We start from the raw sequence: 21,472 nt of genomic DNA on the forward strand, positions 1-21,472 counted from the left end.
TGATTGTTCTGGGCTAATGAAGTAAAGCAGACTAATAGATGTCTCTGTTGTCAACTGCCAGGTTTCTATTCTGAAATTTTTGCAGTGATTTACTGTCTCCTACAATACTCCAGAAGCAGTCTTAATTTTGATAGATTTGTTGGATGACTATTTCATCTGGCTATGAAGATGAAATTAACAACCTGCCTACCATTTAAATGTCAGGGAGTTCAGCTCAGTAATACCATGTATTAGAAAGGAAAACTATTTTTTCTCCCGTTTTTAATAAGAACAAAATAGAAACATTAATGGACAAAAAGCATGTCTGCAATTTTAAAGAAGATTAATCTTTCCTTTAGAATTGTTTTTATTTTTCCAGCAGAAGAAGATGAAGATATTTTTTCGTATAGAGAAATGCCACTGCAATTTCAGTGTGATGTCAGGTTTTAGCTGGATATCAGAAGAAAGATTGTCACTTTTGCTATTCACTTCTTTTTTTCACATGCCAACTTAAAAGGCAGATAGTTTCATCAAAATGCATTTCTAGTGTCTGCCTTAATTATTTGCCATGGATCACTGACTCTACAACATGTAACAGCCAATTTGGAGTTATGTAAATAGTGCAATATATGCCAGTGAGTACAGTTCTGAAAAGACATCACTGATGTGCTAAAGATGATAGCACATCTGTATATATGGCTCTCCAAAAATCCATCCAAGTTCACAAGATTTTTGTTATCCATAGCTATCCTACTGTTTTGAGCAGTCTCTGAAGTTAGCACTCTACAACTGTTGCAGCTTCTGTAAATTAAAAATTTAGCAATCTCAGACAGGACTGAAAAGTGGAAGAAATAACAATAGACTATGGAAAGCAAAAAAAAAAAAAAAATATATATATATATATAATAGAGACACAATAAATAATTGCTTTAGGTTTTAGTTTTTACCTCGCGGCAATGCCAAGTCTCTCCTTCTCCAGCTTCTTCAATTTCTAGGCGAACTTTGAATATTGTATTAAATTTCTTACTTAGTTCAATAGAAGTCTCATAAATCTGCTCTTTTTTAAGGGATCCTTTGGGGAATGTGACTGAAGTACAAGTTCCTTTCTCACCACATACAGTTAGAGACATTTTAGGGCTCATGGAACGAGAAGAAATATCACTAGTTGTGACGTGGATATCCCAAGTCCCTGTTGAAATAAAACGGCAGAAAAAAATTAATGGGTTTGCTGAACATCCAAAATAATACATCAGTTTGTAATAGGCTGAATTAGTGAGGGCCTAGCAACTTCTTCCCACCTTTGTACTGAGCTCAAATACTGGCACATGGCAGGTTAACTCACAATTATTGATTGAGTGGAAAGCAAATCTGGACATCAGTCCTTTCATAGTGGTAGGCGATACTTTAGAGATGCACCAGTCCAAGAGCAACATGCAGATGAGACTGTGAGTTCCACATCAGAGACTTGTGAAGAGCCATGACAATCTGTTGATTTCTCTCCCTGCCCCTTATAAATATCTCCTGATGACTTGAAATATTTTTTTCTCACTAGTCACCAGCAGCATATTTTTTACAAGATACTACTGGTTATACGGTTTGCCTTTGGTCAGGGAATATTTTCATTTTAATTTTTTTAGGATTTACTTAAATGAACATGTTAAAATATGCTCCATACATGCTATAAGAATATAGTGGTGAGATAAACTGGTCCAGTGCTTGAAAAGGAATATTTTTATCACACCTCATCACAATTATCACAACAGCAAAGTACAAAACTTTATCCATTTCTTCTGTGAAGGAGTAATGTTTGCTGAGAGATTAAAAATAGTCTTATATAGCATCACATAGATTGTCTACTTTAGGGACTCAGGAAATACTCCAGGAGAATTTTTACTAGGTCTTTTTGAAGCATTTAGTCACTTAAGCACTGGAGATGAATTGACAGATCCCTGAAGGTTTAGAAAGACTGCAGTCTGGTGTCAGGTAGGCTCCTAAGTAACTTCAGCAACTTTATATCGAACAGATATTTGGTTAAAATTTCAATCAACAAGACAGTTTTGAAGATCAGAAACTTCATCCAAAAAATCTCACCCATTTAGCTAGCTTTAATATTTTAATTCATGTTAATAGTATGTATGGAAAATTCAGGGTTATCAAAATCATGGTTTAAATTTTTAAAAACTGAAAATCAGAATTTCTGATTTTCTGAAAAATGGAAAATCAGCCTGGTCATCCAGGCTACTGCAGAATTGAACAAATTTTTTTTAATAACCTGACTTAGCTCTGTTTATGCAAATTAAGACAAAGTATGGATCTGATAATTTCAAATAGCTATTTTTTAAAACAGTTTGTTTTACTTTGAGTAATGGAATCAGAGACTCCTGGAATTTATGTCCATTAACTCCGGCTTCCTACCTCAGCTTCAGAATGTTCAGTCACCTCATCTTCCTAACCACAAGAGGAGAGTCTTTGTCTCCTACTATAAGTAATGCAAATAAAGCTTTATTGCTTTAGATCAGGTGAGGATCTGTGCCATAAATCCAGAACTTGTTCACATAAAAATTTAGCACTCACCATCTGTAAAATCATCTAAAATAACTTCAGTGTTATGACTTCGTGAATAATCCTAAATCTATTTTCATGCCTATGAACATTAAATGTAAATGAAAGCAATGATATCTGTGAAAAAACGGAAGTCAAATGAAAACTTTTCACATCCCACGTGACATAATCTAGGATATTTTACCCCTTTTGTACTGTAATACTTGGCCTTAAACTATCAATATATAGATAGCTGGAATCTATACATTCCAGTCCAGGAATAGAAGGACTATGTCAGTTGGATAGCACAGCGCCACAAGCTGCTATAACACATAAATTAAATTGTATCATTTCTGATAAATTTGTAGAGATTCAATTTAAAAGCAGGTTCCTTCCTTCTCCTTAGTTTAGTATAAAACAGTTTACTGGGTTTGCAGGGCCATATTTTGGTAGCAGAGGGGACTCAGTGTGAGAAGCCATTGGAAGCTCCCCGAAGCAAAAGAAAACTGCAAATGCCTGCTTGTTCCAAGACAGACCCACCCTTGGCCAAGGCTGAGCCATCAGTGATGGTGAGAGCACCTCTGGGATAAGGTATTTAAGAAAGTGAAGCAGAAGTACTTGCACAATTGTAACTGGAGAAGAGAAAATGAGAAGAGAAACAATGCAAGAGAGAAACGCAAGAGAAATAATTCTGCAGTTCCTCAGGTCAGTGCAGAAAGAGGGTGAGCAGAGATTCCCCTGCAGCCCATGGTGAAGGCCATTATGAGGCAGCTGTGTCCCTGTGGCCCATGGAGGTCCACAGGGGACCAGAGATCCATCTACAGTCGATGGGGGATCCTGTGATGGAGCAGGTGGATGTCCAAAGGAAAATTGACCTCATGGGAGCCTGCACTGGAGCAGACTCCCGGCAGGATGTTGTAGCCCCGTGGAGAGAGCCTGTGCTGGAGCAGGTTTACTCCTGAAGGACTACACTCTGTGGAAGGAGCCCGTGCTGGAGCAGGTCAAGAAGAACTACAGCCCACTGGAAGGCCTCACTTAGGAGAAGTTTTGGGAGGACTATCTCTTGTTACTCCATGCTGGAGTGGAAGAGGAAGGAGCAATAGAGACAACATGAGAAATTGACTGCAAGCTTCATTTCCTGTCCTGCTGCACAACTGCAGAGGTAGAGAAAATTTGCAGTAAAGTTTAGCCCAGGAAGAAGGAGGAAAGGCATTTTTATATTTGGGTTTAGTTCTCATTATCCTGCTCTAATTAAATTGGTAATATATTAAGCTAATTTCCCCTAGTCAGGTCTGTTTGGTCCATGGCAGTAACGGCTGAGTGATCTCTCTGCGTCCTTATCTTGACTCATGAGCCTTTTATTCTGGTTTTTTTCTCTCCTGTCCAGCTGAGGAGGGGAAGGATGAGCAGCCTTTGATGGGCACCTGGCATCCAGCCTGAGTCAACCCAACACAGAGTGCAGTGCTAAAAATCTAATCTTTCTTTGTTTCTTTCTCAGAAATATTTCCATTCTCTTGTAAAGGCATTAGTGGACTGCTGAAACACATTTATTTTTATGACAACTTTGTTAGCTTAAATAACTCTCTTCTCTTCTTGATGTGCAAGCCATCATTAATTTGATAGATCACTACTGTGTCCATTTTGAGCATGTCATTAGCTATTCTGAATCTGTCACTTTCTTTCATTACCCTTTCACAACAAAGAGTTGCCATTTTCTCAGTCATCATATCTTCTTTACAACTATTCCAGCTTGATCCAGTCCTTTTGGACAGATGTGGACACAATTACAAACATCATTGCTGGTGAAATATCACAGTTTCTCTGTAAAGCCAGTAATCCACTTTGATTTTCACTGATAATGCCTACCTACACTGTGGGGTCACAGTAACCCCATAGCCATGTCACATTACTGCCTCAGAATTATCCTGTGATCTTATAACAAACCCAGGTATTTCTCATTGTCCTCCTGCTGATGAATTTGTGCAGCAGAAATCATTACAAAACATGGCAATACAGATCAAATACAGTTTTTGGACCCTTAGCTGCTAGTTAGTTCCTGATTCTTAAAAAAACCCAAAACAATTTAAATGAAACCACGTATCAGAATTCAGAGCTCCAATAGCAAGCTGAGTTTACACCTAATTGTATACAAGCTGCTTGCCACAGAAATCTGTTCAATTCCTGTTCAAATCACACAACCTTTGCATCACCTGATAGCACTCCCGGCTTTGTAGCACCAAAAGATTTCATTAACATATTCATTGTCTCTTCTCCAGCTCTTTACAATTCTTCCTTTACTACAACTTTTCACTTTCTTGTGATTAACTAATAATTTCCCATAGAGAAAATAGAATTTATTACAAGAATTTAGATTAAATGTCATTACATTCGTCTTACTGCAAAATATTTCTGTAGTATCATCTTGTTAGTAAAGATGGTGCATTCCTTCTCATTTCTTATTTGCTTCTATTGTCTCACCTATTCATTTCTTCAAAAGTGTGTTATAAGGATTTTCATGTGAACAATTACTAGGTCTATATTCACTTCCATTATGCTTTCCATTCTTTAGATGAAGGCATTATGTTTGTTAATTCTTCATTAAATTGGTTTAAATCCTTGCTATTAGGTCTGCCACTGGACTAACTACCCTGATTGTCACTGTTTGAGTAAATGGAGCTCAAAATTCTATTCGTGTTTCAGATTTTCTGATTTCCAGTAAGCTCATCCCATTAGTAACTGTGCTTTTTGCTTTCCTGGCCAACATTATGGTTCCTCAATGAGAAGAGAGACAAGGTATTCTATTTTTTTAGGGATTATGATCTTCAGTCTACTGTACTCTACTGCTCCTGAAGGTTCCACTACTCACCTTTGAAGGTTCTTTTAGTGAGAAAAGGGTTGAAGAACCATTACTGTTTCTTTTGCTTCTTTTACAAAATCTGATTTAGCTTGAAATTTAATAAATTCCATTGTATCCATATAATTTCTGACCCCTAAGGAATATTGCTTTTTGCTGATTTGTCTTTTATTTATCCATTCTTCATAGGCTCTCTACTTACTTGTCATATTAATTCTGGATTTATTATACACCCAGACAAAAAATGATTTTCAATAGATACAGCACTGAGTATTAATAACCATAGACAAAAATTCATTATCAAATCTGCACTCAGATTTTTGAGGACTATGTCTGTCTGTGGGAAACCAAGAAAGGAAATTGTTTTTACACAGCTATATTCAGACATTAATCAATGTGCATAAATAAGGATGCAAGATTTCTCTCACTTTTCATATTATCAGTGAAGAAATATGTGACAGATTTTCACCAGTCTTGGGCTTCTTCTCTGAATTTCCCTCAGGAGACACCTGCCTCGCTCTATAGACTATGTAGGACACCTATGGAATCTACTTAATAGAGATTTAGAATACTTGCAGTGGTGAGATACAACTATTTCTTATTCTGAAATTATCACTACTCTGGCTGCTCATAATATGCTAACATTCCCATGGTTTTCTGTTCTTCTGTACTATCAGTAACATTATTTCTGCTTTGTTAGATGATATTCACGAGTGGACTAATAACAGATGACTAAAGATGAGGATATAATCTATTAGTTTTATCTACAATCATGTATAGTATAAAATACTCTGAACATAAAAGGAAATATCCAGGATCATGGAAGTTAATAGAGATAGGTTTACAAAATGGCTGATACAGAATGCAAATTCACACCTTCAGATTAGTTAAGCTTTACATAGCTTGGTCTATCAGTTCTGATTCAGTTTTTATAAATGGACCCAAACCAGCATTTTACACCTCTTCAAGAAAGACACATGAGAGAGCTAAAAAATGCAGTTTCCTGGCAAAGCATGTTTTCAGTGTCTAAGTTGTTTCTGAATTTTGGTTGTTTGTTAATTAAACAATCTGAATAGAATATTGACTTCAGGTCAACTAACTGTTTGCAAGAACTTGTGCCATTGATATAAGTAAAAAAGAAAACTGCAAATAAAAGCAAATGCTTTCTGCAAATATATGAACATAAGGGAAAATCGCATTCTGCTAAAAGAGTTTTTGTATCTCTTGTGATTTCATCACTGTTGCAGGAGCCTTCTGCTCTGCATTGAATGCCATATGGAACAACCTACTTCTTTGTGCTTCAGCTTTTTTTCTAACCTCAACTAAAATCATAGTACCTTCGTTGCCTCTGTCACTTAATATCTCCCTTATGCTCTAGTTTTTCTTCCCTGAGCATTGTAACTGCATTTACCATCTCAGGAAAGTGTTTGGAGAGACAATTGGTGTGAGAGGCAATTCACATTCAAGCTATACTGTTTCTGTAGTTTGGTTTTAGCCTTAAAAATAACAAAAAAGCCCATTATGGATTACAATTCAAAGCAAAGCTGGAAGGAATTTTGAGGATTCTGGACCTTACCATAAATCTTTCCTGTCAACGCTCCATTCCTGACTTTTCCAAGAAGTTTCAATGTCCGTTCCATCTGTCCATCACCAACTCCACTGTCTAACCACTTCTGGCAAAGAAATACATATTGTTCTTCAGTCTTGCCTGATTCATGGATGACAACTTGGTCGAGGTACCATCCAGCTCCATAACCCACATTATGGTGCTCAACAAGCACTTTGTTCAACTGTCCAAGGTCTACTGCTCTCATTTCAGAGACACAAACCTGAGAAGATAGAGGCACAAAGAATAGCAAACTGATCTGTATATCTTACCTTCTGTCTTTGAGAAGTTTGCATTTGGAAAGACAAATTCCTTTCAATGCTGAAGTATCTTTTTCTGAGAATAAGGAAGGATGTTACAGGCTGACATTCCTATTTGGAGAACCTGTTCAGAAACTATGTGGATCCTTGAATATATAAATTTTTTCCTCATCATGATCACTGCAGTTCATGTTTCATTACAAAAAGCATCCCTTTGTTTTGGGTAGAAACAAACCTCTGATCAAAAAACCTACAGAAAGCTCATGAAAATTGAAGTTCAGCTAAATCCTCATAAAGGAAACAAAGGGAGATCTTCAAGAATCAGGATAGACCTGGTAACTTAAAATTCTGTTTGGATAAGGCATTTTATTTTAAAACATTTCTAAGTATTTTACATTTTAAGACACCCTATTATTCAAATAGGAAATGTTGTATTATTCAGCTCTGAACAGAAATACGGTTGATGACTGTGCAAACAAAGGAAGATACTGACATTAGAAACTATAACTAAGGCTGTACACGCATACAGGCAAGAATTGATGTGCTCCTCAGATGTAAATAGACATCTGTTTAAATATTGCTACGGCTACCAGTAAACAAAAGCTAAATGGCAGCTGCACTAGTGCATGTTGGGATGAATAAATTATGTGAGTGAGAGAATGAATGTGTTCTGTGCAAGATAATATAAGTGGGTGGGTAGATACATGGGCATGTGTGTGGGTGACATTAAAAAAACCCCAGATGGATAGTAGAAACAGACGCTATAATTTTTATTTGTTGCCAACCAATTTGCCACCAGGCAGGAAAAAGGATGAGGACCAGAAAGCAATGAAGGAAGAGATGATTTTTAGAATGAATTATGTCATCTCGTCCATTCTCCTGTCTGTGTCAGACTATTCTCCACAATGGGATCAGAAAAAGAAAACATCCACGTTATTATTCCTAGCACAGCCTTAGGACTTCCAGCATTCATACCTTGTTATATCCATGATATCCTCAAACAGTTACCATGGCGAGTTATACCCCTGCATGTAAGTTTATGTAGCCCAAAATAAGATCTAGCTGGGAGGAACATCTTGCAAATAACTTTTCGGGAGCACTCATTGCTTTTTAATTTTATTCTTTGTAGTTCCAAGCCAAATATAATTTTCCTGTCAGTCTACATGACCTTTGACTTAGAGGAAATATCCTGTATTGCTAACACTCATGTTCCTTCACAGCTAACTCTAATTGAGAAAGGGACCTATCATTAGTTTCATTCTTTGTGATAATAATTAACATTCATTAGACAACAGTGGTCATAATCACCATTGTTATCAATGAATTCTCATAATAATACATTAAATTGCCTACTGCCTCAGCATTAGTAAGAATGTACTTTTGGTTGATGTCATTACATTTCTTTTTTTCCCTTCAGTATAAAGACATTTGGAACTGTATTAAACACACTACTGGAAGTACAATTAATGAAAGTCAAAAGGATTTTATTTAAACTGTTTTGCAAACCCATTTTAATCTGTTTTCTTACACTTGGTTGAAATTTTCTGTCTTCCTAGCTTTTCCCTTATATTCGTGTTCTTTATCAGTCAAGAGAGATCCTTTTTTTTATATCTCAAGTTTCTTTTACTTTGTTTTCTTTGCCTGTCCATTCCACATTTTTCAGGGATACTGCTGACATAATCTTGTCTCTCAAGACAGCTTGCCCTTTACATTCCTTCCTTTCACCTTCTAGTCTTAGAAACTCTCACTAAATCCCCATTCCAACTTTTTAATTGATGCACTTCTATGTAAAAGGAATGTAAGAATGGTAGTAGTATTTTAAATTGCAGAATCATCTAGTCCATCTCGTATAGCGTTGCCAACAGCTACCACTATCAGATTTCTGTGGAAGAGTTGAAAAACAGGGCAAATACATAGAGATGCTTCTTGAATATAAAGTCTCTCAGCCTTTTGCAATTTGTGGTTCAGAGATTGCCTGAGCAGAGATTACGTCTTTGCACTTAACAGCCTCAGTGGAAAGTCGTCTTCCATGACAATGTGCAATGGCTTTTTGCACCAATATGTCTTTACCATCTGCAACATCTTGTGCCAGAAAGTAAAATGTATTAATTACACATTGAGCAAAAAGCCACCTCCTTTTGTTTTGAATCTGCCACCTGCACATTACATTGAATACTCTTGAGCTCTTGTATTTCACATAGAAATAGAAATGTTTATTTTCTCTATGCCATTTTATATTTTTTTTATCCTTCACCTTTCCTTTCATCATCTCTTTTCCAGAAAAAATATACATGTTTGTTTCACTCTTCTTTGTATGGAAGATATTTCATATCACTTAACATTCTTGCACTTTTTACAAGTGAATCAACAAAACACAACATTTATTATACATCTGCTCTAGCGAACATCTTTGGAGGCATGAATGTGTTTTCTGCCTTGAAGTGGCTGGATTTTTTTGGTTTTGTTTTTGGTTTTTTAAATAGTTTCTAAACATTTTTGTCTTCTGTTTTCTTTTTGTTTTGCTTCTACTGAGATGATATCCTACTACTTTCATATTTCAGAATGAAATCATTCCCATCATTTTGCATGCAAATTTAAGGGGTTATTCCTCCTCACAGCCGCTGCTTTTCATTTAGCTACAAAGAATTTAATCTGCCATTTTATTACCCATTCACTGTGTATGAGGTTCTTCTGTAGTCTCTGCCACCAGCTTTAATATTTATTACCTTAAGTAGCTCAGTGTGGTCAGAACATTTTGCCATCCCACTGCTCAACCCTTTCCCAGGAACTTATCAAACAATGAAGAACATGAACGCACAAAATACCTAAACTGAGGACACTTGCATTGTCTGCAGCATTAAAACTGCTCCCTGAAAACAAAGAATCTTCTTGGGAAGACACTGGGCACTCTGCAGCTCAAAGTAGTGGCTGTGAATTCTTTATCACTAACAGCTGTATCACTAACACTGTATTAACATCCAGTATGTAATGCCATGTGAATTATTTCTTTCTAGACTTCTTTTCCAGATTTGTCACTGACCACGTGCCTTTACACCTTTGATTAACCCTTGTAGTTGTCCATAAACTTTTGTCCTCAAAAATGCCAAGGATTGACCTGTATCTTTAATAATATTATCCAGATAATCAATATCATAAAGCTCTTCCTACATCATTATAGCACAGTTTGGACTAAGCAGGAGTCTGAAAAAGGATGGCATCTTAAAAAAAAGGAAGTATTACTGAAGAGTCAGAACAACATGTAGAAAAGTCTAAGTAGGAAAACTAAAGAGATTCTCCTTTCAAAGAACAGTGCAGCAATACAAGTGCACAGAGGGTAGAGGTCTATAAAGCAAGGGAGGAGCAAAGAGAAAGTGATGTGGAAGAAAACATTCATCTTCCAAAGAAAGATGTGGAATGAGATTTAAGTAATATGTGAAAGTTTAGTTTTACTCAGGTAGAAGGTCAATTGCGATTAAATTGACACAGGAGACTATGGACACTTATCACATGTCTATAGAAGAATTTATACAAATTCATGGAAGAAAAAGTATCAATGACTAGAGTATGACTCTGGAACAAAATTATGTGGCTGTTCCAGAGTATGACTCTGGAACAAAATTATGTTTCTAAGTTTCTAAGCTCAAGAATACATAATAAATCTAGTGATGGAAGAGTTAAGTGCAAGGCTAGGAAAGCAGTGGAACAGGTTGCCTAGGAAAGTTATGGTATCTCAGGCATGAGAGAGCATAAGAAACAGTGTGAAAACATGCAGAGGATGAATTCATCTAGTGCTCTCAGTTCAGGGTATGGGTGAGCATGCTGTGTAGATATAATCATTAATATGGTAAAAAGCAAAGGTTAACCAGAAAATCTCTCCTAGGATTTATCTTGAGCAGACAATTATGTCTACAACCAGGTTTACCTGTTTGCAATTTAACAGATAAATGGATTAATTAACATATAGTAGCTAACACATTTAAAATATTTCTTTCAGCTCTATCTGGGCTGATTAAAAGAAAAATAAATAAAGCAGTCACAGGAAATAGCCCTGATATTTCTATACTAGCTTCACAAATAGGTGAAAATTAAACCATGGAATTTCATATATCGTTGCATGCAGTTCTAGATTCTAAGAAAGTTTACTGAGAGTTTGTGGATTTTAAATTTATTTGTACTCAAACTATTCCTAAACTGGAATCTCAATTCAGGTGAAATGCCTATAGTTAGCAAGCAACACATTCTTTCCACAGGTTACCAGAGTGTAACATCCATGCTGGTATTTCATAATTGGAAAGAAATATGGTATTAGAAAATAATAAAATTAAATACATTAAAAAAAAAAAAAAAAAGGTAAGGAAAATGACTCAGTACTAACCTGCCCTCTTTCAAAATGTGAATGCCCTAGTCTCCTTTTGCAGGAATCTCCCCACTCTCCAAATACTGTGATAAATACATCTGCATCAGTTCCTGATGCAGGCAGTGTTCCTGTATGGACATTGATGAAGTAAAGGACTTCTGCCATGAAAAATCAGTGACATGAGACATTACCAAATGAGATTATTAACAATGTAATTACCAAACATTATAAACCAATATATTTCAGGTGCAAGATTAATTTCAAGACCAAGGAATTAAGTTATAGGAATTGACATCAATTTTCTGAGTTTCATATAGATTGCTAGTTATTTCACACCACAGACTACAGCATTAAGGATGAAATGTCTTTTATGAATCAATGCAAGAATCCATGCTTGCATTACAGAAGGAGAAAATATCCTACTTCTGCATTCTGGAATCACCTGAAAGACTCAGACTGATTTTATCTTGCTTTGTTAAAAAAAAACCAAAAAGCAGGAGTTCTTGTAGGAATTATGGGTCTTAAATTGAGTTAGGATTTATCAGCTCTAACAGTTTACCAAGGAAAAAACACAGACATAGATAATGAAAAGCACTTTTTGTTCTGTATCAACTGAACTGTGTTTAAATCTCATATTTTGAGAATTATGGTCAACATTATTTAATATGTTCAGCAGAAATGGCTCAGCTATTTATACAAATATGCATTGTTATTATTCTTCACAACAAAGGATGGCTTGCCATGACTTTTGTGTGATGAGTTATACAGTACACATTCCTTGAGGCAGCATGACAGAGGATTTTTAATGGGTTCTGTGAAGAATTAAATGTTATAACAGAATCTTAAGATATATTTCCATTTGCAGTCTAGCCTCCAGTTAGATATTACATGCAAAAAGTTTTAAATATTTTAACTAAGACCTCTGTTCACATTGTAATGAACGTGAATTCTTTTCTACTTATTTCATAAAATGTAATCTGAACAAAGGAAGATGTTATCATATTTTAAATACAATGATGAAATGAAATATGGCTTCGGGGGCAGAAATGGGGCTTGAATAAAACCTAAAAAACCCCTGCATTTTCTCTCTGTAATTCATGCCTTTACAACTTTGCACCTGCCTTTTTTTAATCTGTGAATTAGTCCCTCATTAAGTGTAAATCAGTCAATTTTCTGAAAACCACCATGCAAATACACTAACGGGGCTTTGTGCATTTTTCAGACTTTCAAATTGGTACTTATTCCAATGAAAACAATACATGTCAGTTGTTTTAAAACAGAAGAAAATGCTTTAACTAGATCCCTGTACACAGCACTTACAGGATGGCCAGGGTATCAGACCCAGCCAGCATGGGTTTAGGAGGGACAGGTCATGTTTGACCAACCTGATCTCTTTTTACCACCATATGACCCACCCAGGAATGCAGGAAAGGCTGTGGATGTTGCCTATTTGGACTTCATCAAGGCCTTGGACACTGTCTCCCACAGCATCCTCTGGGAAAAGCTGGCAGCCCACAGCTTGGACAGGAGCACTCTGTGCTGGGTTAGGAACTGGCTGGATGGCCAGCCCAGAGGGTGGTGGTGAATGGTGCTGCATCCAGCTGGCAGCCAGTGCTGTCCCTCAGGGGTCTGTGCTGGGGCCAGTTCTGTTCAATATTTTTATTGATGACATGGATGAGGGTGTTGAGTCTTTCATCAGTAAATTTGCAGACAACACTCAGCTGGGAGTGTGTGTCAATCTGCTGGAGGGTAGAAGCACTCTGCAGAGAGACCTGGGATGGTTGGATAGATGGGCAGAGTCCAATAAGATGAAGTTTAACAAGTCCAAGTGCTGAGTCCTGCATTTTGGCCACAATAACCCCCTGCAACATTACAGGCTGGGGATGGTGTGGCTGGACAGTGCCCAGGCAGAAAGGAACCTGGGGGTCCTGCTCAAGAGCTCACTGAACATGAGCCAGCAGTGTGCCCTGGTGGCCAAGAAGGCCAAGGGCATCCTGGCCTGGATCAGGAACAGTGTGGTCAGCAGGAGCAGGGAGGTCATTCTTCCCCTCTACTTGGCACTGGTGAGGCCCCACCTTGAGTGCTGTGTCCAGTTCTGGCCCCTCAGTTTGGGAAGGACGTTGAGAAATTTGAGTGTGTCCGGAGGAGGCAACAAGTCTGGTGAGGGGCTGGGAACACAAACCCTGTGAGGAACCACTGAGGGAGCTGGGGGTGTTCCTCCTGGAGAAAAGGAGACTCAGAGGTGACCTTATCACTCTCAACAACATCCTGAAAGGTGCTTGTAGTCAGATGGGGTTGGTCTCTTTCTCCAGGCAGCAACTGACAGAACCAGAGAACACAGTCTCAAGCTGGGCCAAGGGAAATACAGGTTGGATACTAGGAAAAGTATTTTACAGAAGGAGTGATAAAATACTGGAATGGTCTGCCTGGGGAGATGGTGGAGTCACCATGCCTGGATGTGCTTAAAAAAAGTTTGGATGTGGCACTTGGTGACATGGTTTAGTTGAGGTATTATGGTGTGGGTTGGACTCAATGATCTTGAAGGTCTCTTCCTAGTGATTCTGTGATTCTGTGGTTCCACAGTTTATTGAATGAATAGGTAAAAGTAACTTTTAGTGGTTTTTTAATATATATTAAATGCTTTGAAATCTTGTGCTTTTTGTTCATCCTATTAGGCAGTTTACAATTCTGTGTTTGTGCATGCATTTGCTCATGTATTTATTTTTTATTTCAATAGCATACCCCTGAGTGGTGGCTGGTCTGGCCTGACTGCAGCAAGCTCTGTCACAGTCTCGGATCCATCTTCTCCAAACAGACATGAGGCTTCACTGTGAAAGCTCAACTCTTGCTTAGTGTCCAGGTCTTTCAACTGAAGCTGCAGGCAGAGTCAGAGAAAGAAATTCATTTATTTGAATTATTTAATTTCCTATTTCCATCCCAATAGAAACTGAAATTTCTTCCTTTTACTAACTCCTGCACACACTTTATAACAGCTATCTGATTCTGCATAACACTTAGAGCAGCTTCTTCAAGCTGCTAATTCTGCAGCCTAATGTTTATTGGTGTATTCTTCATTGCATATTAACACAAGTATAGGACCCACTTGTAAAGAACCAATGAGAGACACAACTTAAATTGACCTGTTTGCAATTTCAGAATGTCAAATGAATGAATACAGTTACATCAATCTCAATAGCATATGCACATTTTGCAAAAGCATTTGCTTTGCTACTTTTTATTTTTAAGTGAGTCTTGCTAAATCTCAGGTAGGGTTTTCAAAGTTGGCAGAAATTAGGTGTCCAGTGGCTTTCAGGGCTGCCTGTGGAAATAAGTTATTTGAAGAATGAGTTTCAATAGAATGGGCAAGCTTAGGTCCAGTCATTCCACTTGGCTTTAAATGTTTATTGGAGACTTAAGAAATTAGGTTCCAAGTGTGTGGACTTAGAACATCCAAACCAGCTGAGGAAGCACAGCCTTAGGAGCTCACATATCTCCACTGAGAGGGTCAAGGTGGAAATCAGGTTCACAGGAGGTCAACTCAGACCATGTACTCTATCCCAGGTCAGGTTATGAAATACAGAGTAAAAATCTATCAAGTATATGCAGAAACATTTGTGGTAACTATTACATGCAATATTGAACTTCATAAATCGCCAATGACTGCAAGTTTGTAGAAATAGTTTCTGCAGTCTTCAGGATCTCTTTGTATAGAAATTGCATATCCAAGATATTTAACCCAAAAGGAAACAAAAAGAAACAAAAACTTAATTTCATCAGGACAGTAAGTAATTGGAATTCTTAGGTGGGGATTCCCAAAATTATTGTGGTCGCTTCTTTCCAGTACTGACAGCAACTGCAACAGCAGAACTCTGTGTTCATCATACAGAATAAACATACAACTGTTTGGAAATCCTGAGTACAGCTTTCCTCACATAGATTTAAACTGCAAGCTTTGAGATGTATAAATATTTATATAATTGAATGAGATAAACTAAATTATTGGGAATTTGACTTTTCCACTGTCAAAAATTTTGTCAGATTGTGTTGCCCTTGAGTTCTTAGAAATGCAAATGACCTAATGTTTTCCATTACTGCTCATTCATTCTGTACAGTGATTTACAAGATCAGTCACAGGACTTCCAGATGAAAGTAAACAATACCCCATAACCATTTCCAGACTTAAACAATTAATTACTTGAATAAAAGGTATATTTATTTAGGTACTGTTAAATTCCACTAAAATTGCAGCCCATTGTTTACAAAAAATAGGTATTTTTTGCACTTGCAATAACAAAATTTTTCATATTAAATGCATAGCTTCTTCTTATGCAAAAATATTTCCCACTAACTTCTATCAATATGTGCAACCCCAAACATCAATACATATCACAAACTCCTATATGTCTTAAAATTGCACTAAGGTTTACCTGCATATGCAGGCAGACAGCCTGCAGAAACTGGGCACATAAAAATGAGGTGTGTAGATTTATGCAGACTTTGGCCTTAAAATAAAACATACCTGACAAATTCTTGCTAGTTCTGAGGTTACGGCTAAGTGCGAAGCTAACCTTCAAATCATATAGTGTTTCTATATTCTAAACAAAGGTAAAAAATAGGTTTGTACTGTATTTTAGGAAAGACCAGACATTCTTTTTGAGCAAGAAAAAGCTACTCATTCTATAGTACAGGAATCTTTAGAAGTTACAGAAAATACATACATTTAAGCTAAGTGAATTATTTATATAATTCACTACAGAATTTTGCAGAGAACTGTAGGAGACAACAAGAAAAATTCTGGTATTTGGAAGAACCCTATAAACATCAAAGTAGAGAAGACAGAGTAGCAAAATGAATGTGGGGATTTTATCTCCTTTTTGCAGTTTCAACTGTGTTTCTGTGAAATTTCTGGAACTTTGGATATTGCTCTTTCACTTAAAAAGAAATCAAAGAAGGTAATTTTATTTAGTTGGGGCTGGGTTTGACCACTGGTTCTTAGTAACCTTATGCACCCTGACAGCTGCCTGTCATTTTTCTGTTTCTATACAGCATCTCTATTTTTTTCTGCACTATAAGAATCCTACTAGAGTGAGACCAACTTGTTACCTTTTAGATTCTGCTTCCATGAATAACTAATTTATAAATAGACTATTAAATTAGTATTAGATATTATAAGCATATTAATGGCAAAAGCAATAGATGTTGCTGTGGGTTGCACATGCATACAAGAAACTACTCAGGTCTGTAGCAACCTACTGACTTCTTGTAGAGTGTAACAATTTATAGCTACTAATAAACCAATGATTAAATGAATTTTTAAGTATTTGAAAGTACAGACAAAAATCACTTAGCCAGTTGCATAGGGTTGTTTTGGAAAGAAAAGCAGAAAGCAAACTATTACATTTATGAATTTTCTGCCATGTTTTGAGCCATCAAGTCTGGAGGCTGAAGTCTTATATTACATAATGGGTATATTAAATGTAGTGTCAAAATATTTTTTGAATGCTTTATCAAATGGCCTGGAGATGCATATTTAAAGTGAGAAATTAGCTTTGCTTACCTATTCTTTCCATTTTTATAGCCTAAACAGGGAGTACAATATTAGCTGACACAGAACACATTTGGGGAGAAAATGTAAGATAAACATCTCCTCTATCCCCAGAGGAGCTCATTCAGACTCAACATTCCTTTGAGTGTCACAAGCCCATTCACATTTTAGTCTAGAATGCAGCTGTCTCTAGCATTTCCCATCAGAACAGTTTCTGGAGGCTTTGTGCATTTAAGGAATCACCTTGATCTTTCAAATCTATAGCAGAGTTAAGGGACTCTGTGGCACAGTTCAGGAAATCATCCTTTTACTTCAGATTAATTCAGTGTTGTGTCCACAGTGGGGTTTTTTGCCCTTGCCTCTAGGCAGAGCTCATTGACATCATTTTTTCTTGAATTAACCTTCAAGTTTAAGTATTAAGGATATTTTTAAATTCTAATTCTATTTTAAGATTGACAGCATTAAGTCCTTTCTCCATTCCTTTTTATGAGAATTCTTAAACACATATTAAACTCCAATCAGAGGTTTGAGGCCCACTGATGGCTATATTGCAAAGAATAGATACTGAATATTATCTTAATTGGCTTCCACAGGTAGGTTGGTCTGTGTGAAGACCATCAATATTTCCATGCAGGAATGAACATTTCCTAAAATCAGGAGGAAACACTGCTTTCCATGTAAGGATGAACTGTGCATAATGGGTCTGCAGACCAGTGAAGAGCTACGGCAATATGCACATCAGGTGCAAACAAGGTCGAGCTGCCCACAAAGAGATCTGCAAGCTGTAGGCCGTCATCTGCAGGTATCAGGTAACTGAGAGCATCTGTGTCTCCACAAAAGTTATTTACTGTTATGTTGAAAATTATTGCAAGTTTATATGTATTATATTTGGAATACCTTGTGGAGTTTAATTCCTCTTCTCAAGGATGGACCACATAACACAAAGGAGACTTTTGTTATATCTCCAATATCACCAATGGTCAACTGTTTTAAAAAAATAGTAATAATTAATTATATGTTGTATGCAACAGTCTGCATGACCTACTTTAAACCCCCAAAAAAGATAAATACAACAGGTAATAATATTGGTCAGTGAGGTTAGTGTTAGGATGAGGAAGTCCTATTAAGAGTGAAAGTTAATTCAAGACTCACATTTGTATCATAAATTATGTCTATTTTTTACAGAGGGAAATAGTTACAGAGCATAGGCCTAGGCAAAAAAAAAAAGGAAATTTACAACTGAATTCTGTATTTTCAAGGCCAGTTCTTTTCACCTGACTTAATTCAAAGTTAATGAGGTTTTTCACATCAAATTTGGCATTTCCTCAAGAGTTTTCCTAAGTGATATGTTTTGGCCCACAAGTGAGAAGTTCTCCAAGCTGTGTTTATTTAAGACACAGAGATATAAACATTAACTTTGACAAGCAACCAGTACACATAATGTCATACATATTGGATACAATTCTTATTTTACTGTTTGGTAAGACTTGTATGAAGTAGAAAAGAAACCAACCAAAAAGGGAGTATCATTCAGATTTTGAACTTTCTGTGCAGAGGATCTCCCATTTCTTCCAAATGCAACAACTTGAATGTTAGGAACATCTTCTGGTACTTGTGTGCAGTGCACCCAGGTTTGCCATCGTCCTCTACTTTTTGTGTCTAAATTTTCCGTGGGAAGAGATGTCACAGATGTCTCTGCAGTAAAAGTAAACCTATATTTAGAACAATATCTGTTTAAGGCAGTATAAACCAAAAGATTATATTGCCTGGTAGTGCCAGATACAGGGCAGGAAATTCAGCAACAAAGCCACAAACCCCTCTTTACTCATGTTAGCTCCATGGAGGGGTAGAAAACCAGACCAGTGTCCTCATGGATCCATGTCACACTCACACAGAGGCCATGCCTCTTCTCTTTGGATTGTTCCAACAACAGGAAATATCCTGCCAGAGGAGAATCTTTCAATACTGCCATTTCAAATTTCTCCATCCCAGGCATAATTTCTTCCCCTTTATTCACAGAAGATATGATTCACCACTGGGGTACCAATGCTAAATTCTTCCTACTGTGTGATGTAACCTTATCCCAGTTGTGAGCTGCTCTGCCATGCAGGAGTGATTCGTGGAAATGAAGGACACTTCTGCTTGTATTACCTTTGAGTGGAATTGTGACTTCTGCAAAATCTTCCTTGGAGCGTTTATTGATCCATCCATTGTGAAGAAAAACATGTGTAGAAAAGGGGTAGAAGGCTTCTTTTATAAGAATTTTTTCCAAAAACCACCCATCTGATTGAAAATAAACAGGCCATTATTAATTTATACCTTTTAAGCAACAAAATATTCTCTGTATGCAGTCATAATTTCTACATTCATCAAATCAAAACAAGGTTTTCTTTTGACAGACTTCTTAAGGAAATAAAATTTCTGAAAATATGTTGGCTATATGTATGTGTTTCTATCTGTTCCACTACAGTCCAATATAGTCAATGTTTTTACAGATCTTGTTAAATTAAATGTAGGGATAGATTTGGTGTAATGATCTATTACATCTCAAAGTATGGAAATGCTTCTGTATACAATCTTTAGACACATGAAACCCCAATAGGAAATTATATTATCAATGTCCTAATGGAAAAATGATCAGGATTTCTATTACATTAGCCAACAGAAAATCCACTCAACCCACTGCTTGCTTTCTGGGGAGATACCATTCTATATAATAAGAAACAAACTTCAGCAAGTTTTATCTTGGTTTGAAACCATGATTGTTTGGAAACAAAGCATTTGCAGAGTAAGATCTCTGAGTCTTGGTAAACTTGGTTACACTCCCAGTTTTGCTGAAATGAATGAAAGTTTGAGTGTTCATTTTAATGTTACCACCTAGGAAATAGTCTCTTATCCTGTTTTTCTGAGTCCAAGTTTAACCTACAGAGTTGTTTTGTAATCTTGGGGTTTTTTAAAAAGAAGAAGGAACAAGAGACCCAGGCTATCATACTCTGGAACAATCATTTCCATTATCAACATTATCCTGCAGGAGTAAAATACCTATAGAATCTCTATTCTGTTGTCTTTAAAAAACAATGGGCCAAAATTGTAGCCAAAGTATTGAATAAAATATCAATCAATGATACTCTTTGCTGTTGGTATTTATCTTCAAGAAATAAGCAATTTTTTAGCTAGAATAGCTGCTTTGGAGTCAGCAGTAGGATGAGAAAAAATGCTGCAGCATTAAAGCCTTTTTATCTGCCAGTCAACCTCACATATGCAGCATCCCTTAAAAAAATATTTTGCATGGATTAGAAGGAAAGAACCTGTGAGGCCAGAACAACCTTTCTTCTGTGGTCAAATTCTCAATCTAATGAACCAATTTTATGTTCTTATCTTTACATAGAAGCATATAGCCCTGAAATAAATTCTTTTTTTTGACTTATCCCTCATCTAAAAATGTACAGGAAGAAGAAGTTTACAAAAGTTTCAAAAGCATAATGGCATACTGCTTCATGAAAAACAAAAGCTTTGTTGACTGTGCTTATAAAAAGATAGAAACTTCAACAGAGAACAATTTCATTTATAATTTTACAATTTTACATTGTCACATTTCCTTGGAATCCCTTGCACATTTTTGTAAAACCAAGCTGTATCTGGATACTTGACATGTATAATCCAAAAGAAATAATGAACAGCAGAAAATGGAAATCAATTTCATATTTTCTAATTTTTTAAAAAACACTTTTGTGTTAAATTTCAGACATTTCTGAAGTAGTAGGGTCACCTAAATCTAATAATCTACATCATTATTACCTTACATTAACCAAAAAATTTACCAACCTTTTCTGAGACTTTTAAATCCAACACACACTTGATTCAATTTGCCAAGGTATACAGATTTGATTTTGAAAATATCCACCTACAACATGAAAATAATCAAAATTCTATTTTAGTTAAACTTAATAGGGGTCTGGTTTTGAATATTTATCAGTTTAGCCCTGGTGTGTCTGATCATTGTTTTGCACCTTGATAGAATCAAATTTATCTCATCCATGCCATTTAATTGTGTTTGACTTCATAATTAAATATTAAGTATTATAGCTCATCTTTTCTTATCCAGTTGGTATTATGAATTATGAATTTCAGAATGCCTCTGAATTTAGTAGGAAGTATTTTTAGAAAAATCAGATACACACACTAGCAATAAAGTTCTCATTTCTCATACCTTCATGGACTGAAATGAACAAATCCTAGTGTGTTGAAAGTTACTTTGATCCAGAACCTAATCTGCAAGGAAACTGATAAATACTAGATGTCTAAGAATTCTGAAAATGTGGAGCAATTT

At 36.4% G+C, this 21,472-nt stretch overlaps 1 protein-coding gene across 1 annotated transcript in view; it reads right to left on the bottom strand.

The window, feature by feature from the left end:
- The window catches only part of RP1 (RP1 axonemal microtubule associated), a gene marked incomplete at both ends in the record, with an annotated part of 161,303 nt that overhangs the window by 33,019 nt on the left and 106,812 nt on the right, over positions 1 to 21,472 (bottom strand). Inside the window, 8 exons of the mRNA XM_084203553.1 lie at positions 927 to 1,168; positions 6,951 to 7,203; positions 11,616 to 11,755; positions 14,340 to 14,472; positions 18,040 to 18,126; positions 18,656 to 18,837; positions 19,294 to 19,425; positions 20,968 to 21,046. Of these exons, the coding sequence (XP_084059679.1) occupies positions 927 to 1,168; positions 6,951 to 7,203; positions 11,616 to 11,755; positions 14,340 to 14,472; positions 18,040 to 18,126; positions 18,656 to 18,837; positions 19,294 to 19,425; positions 20,968 to 21,046 (1,248 nt within the window). The remainder of the gene's footprint in view (positions 1 to 926; positions 1,169 to 6,950; positions 7,204 to 11,615; positions 11,756 to 14,339; positions 14,473 to 18,039; positions 18,127 to 18,655; positions 18,838 to 19,293; positions 19,426 to 20,967; positions 21,047 to 21,472) is intronic.

This window comes from Fringilla coelebs (assembly GCF_963513975.1).
Source record: "Fringilla coelebs genome assembly, chromosome: 1".
NCBI classification, from domain to species: Eukaryota; Metazoa; Chordata; class Aves; order Passeriformes; family Fringillidae; genus Fringilla; species Fringilla coelebs.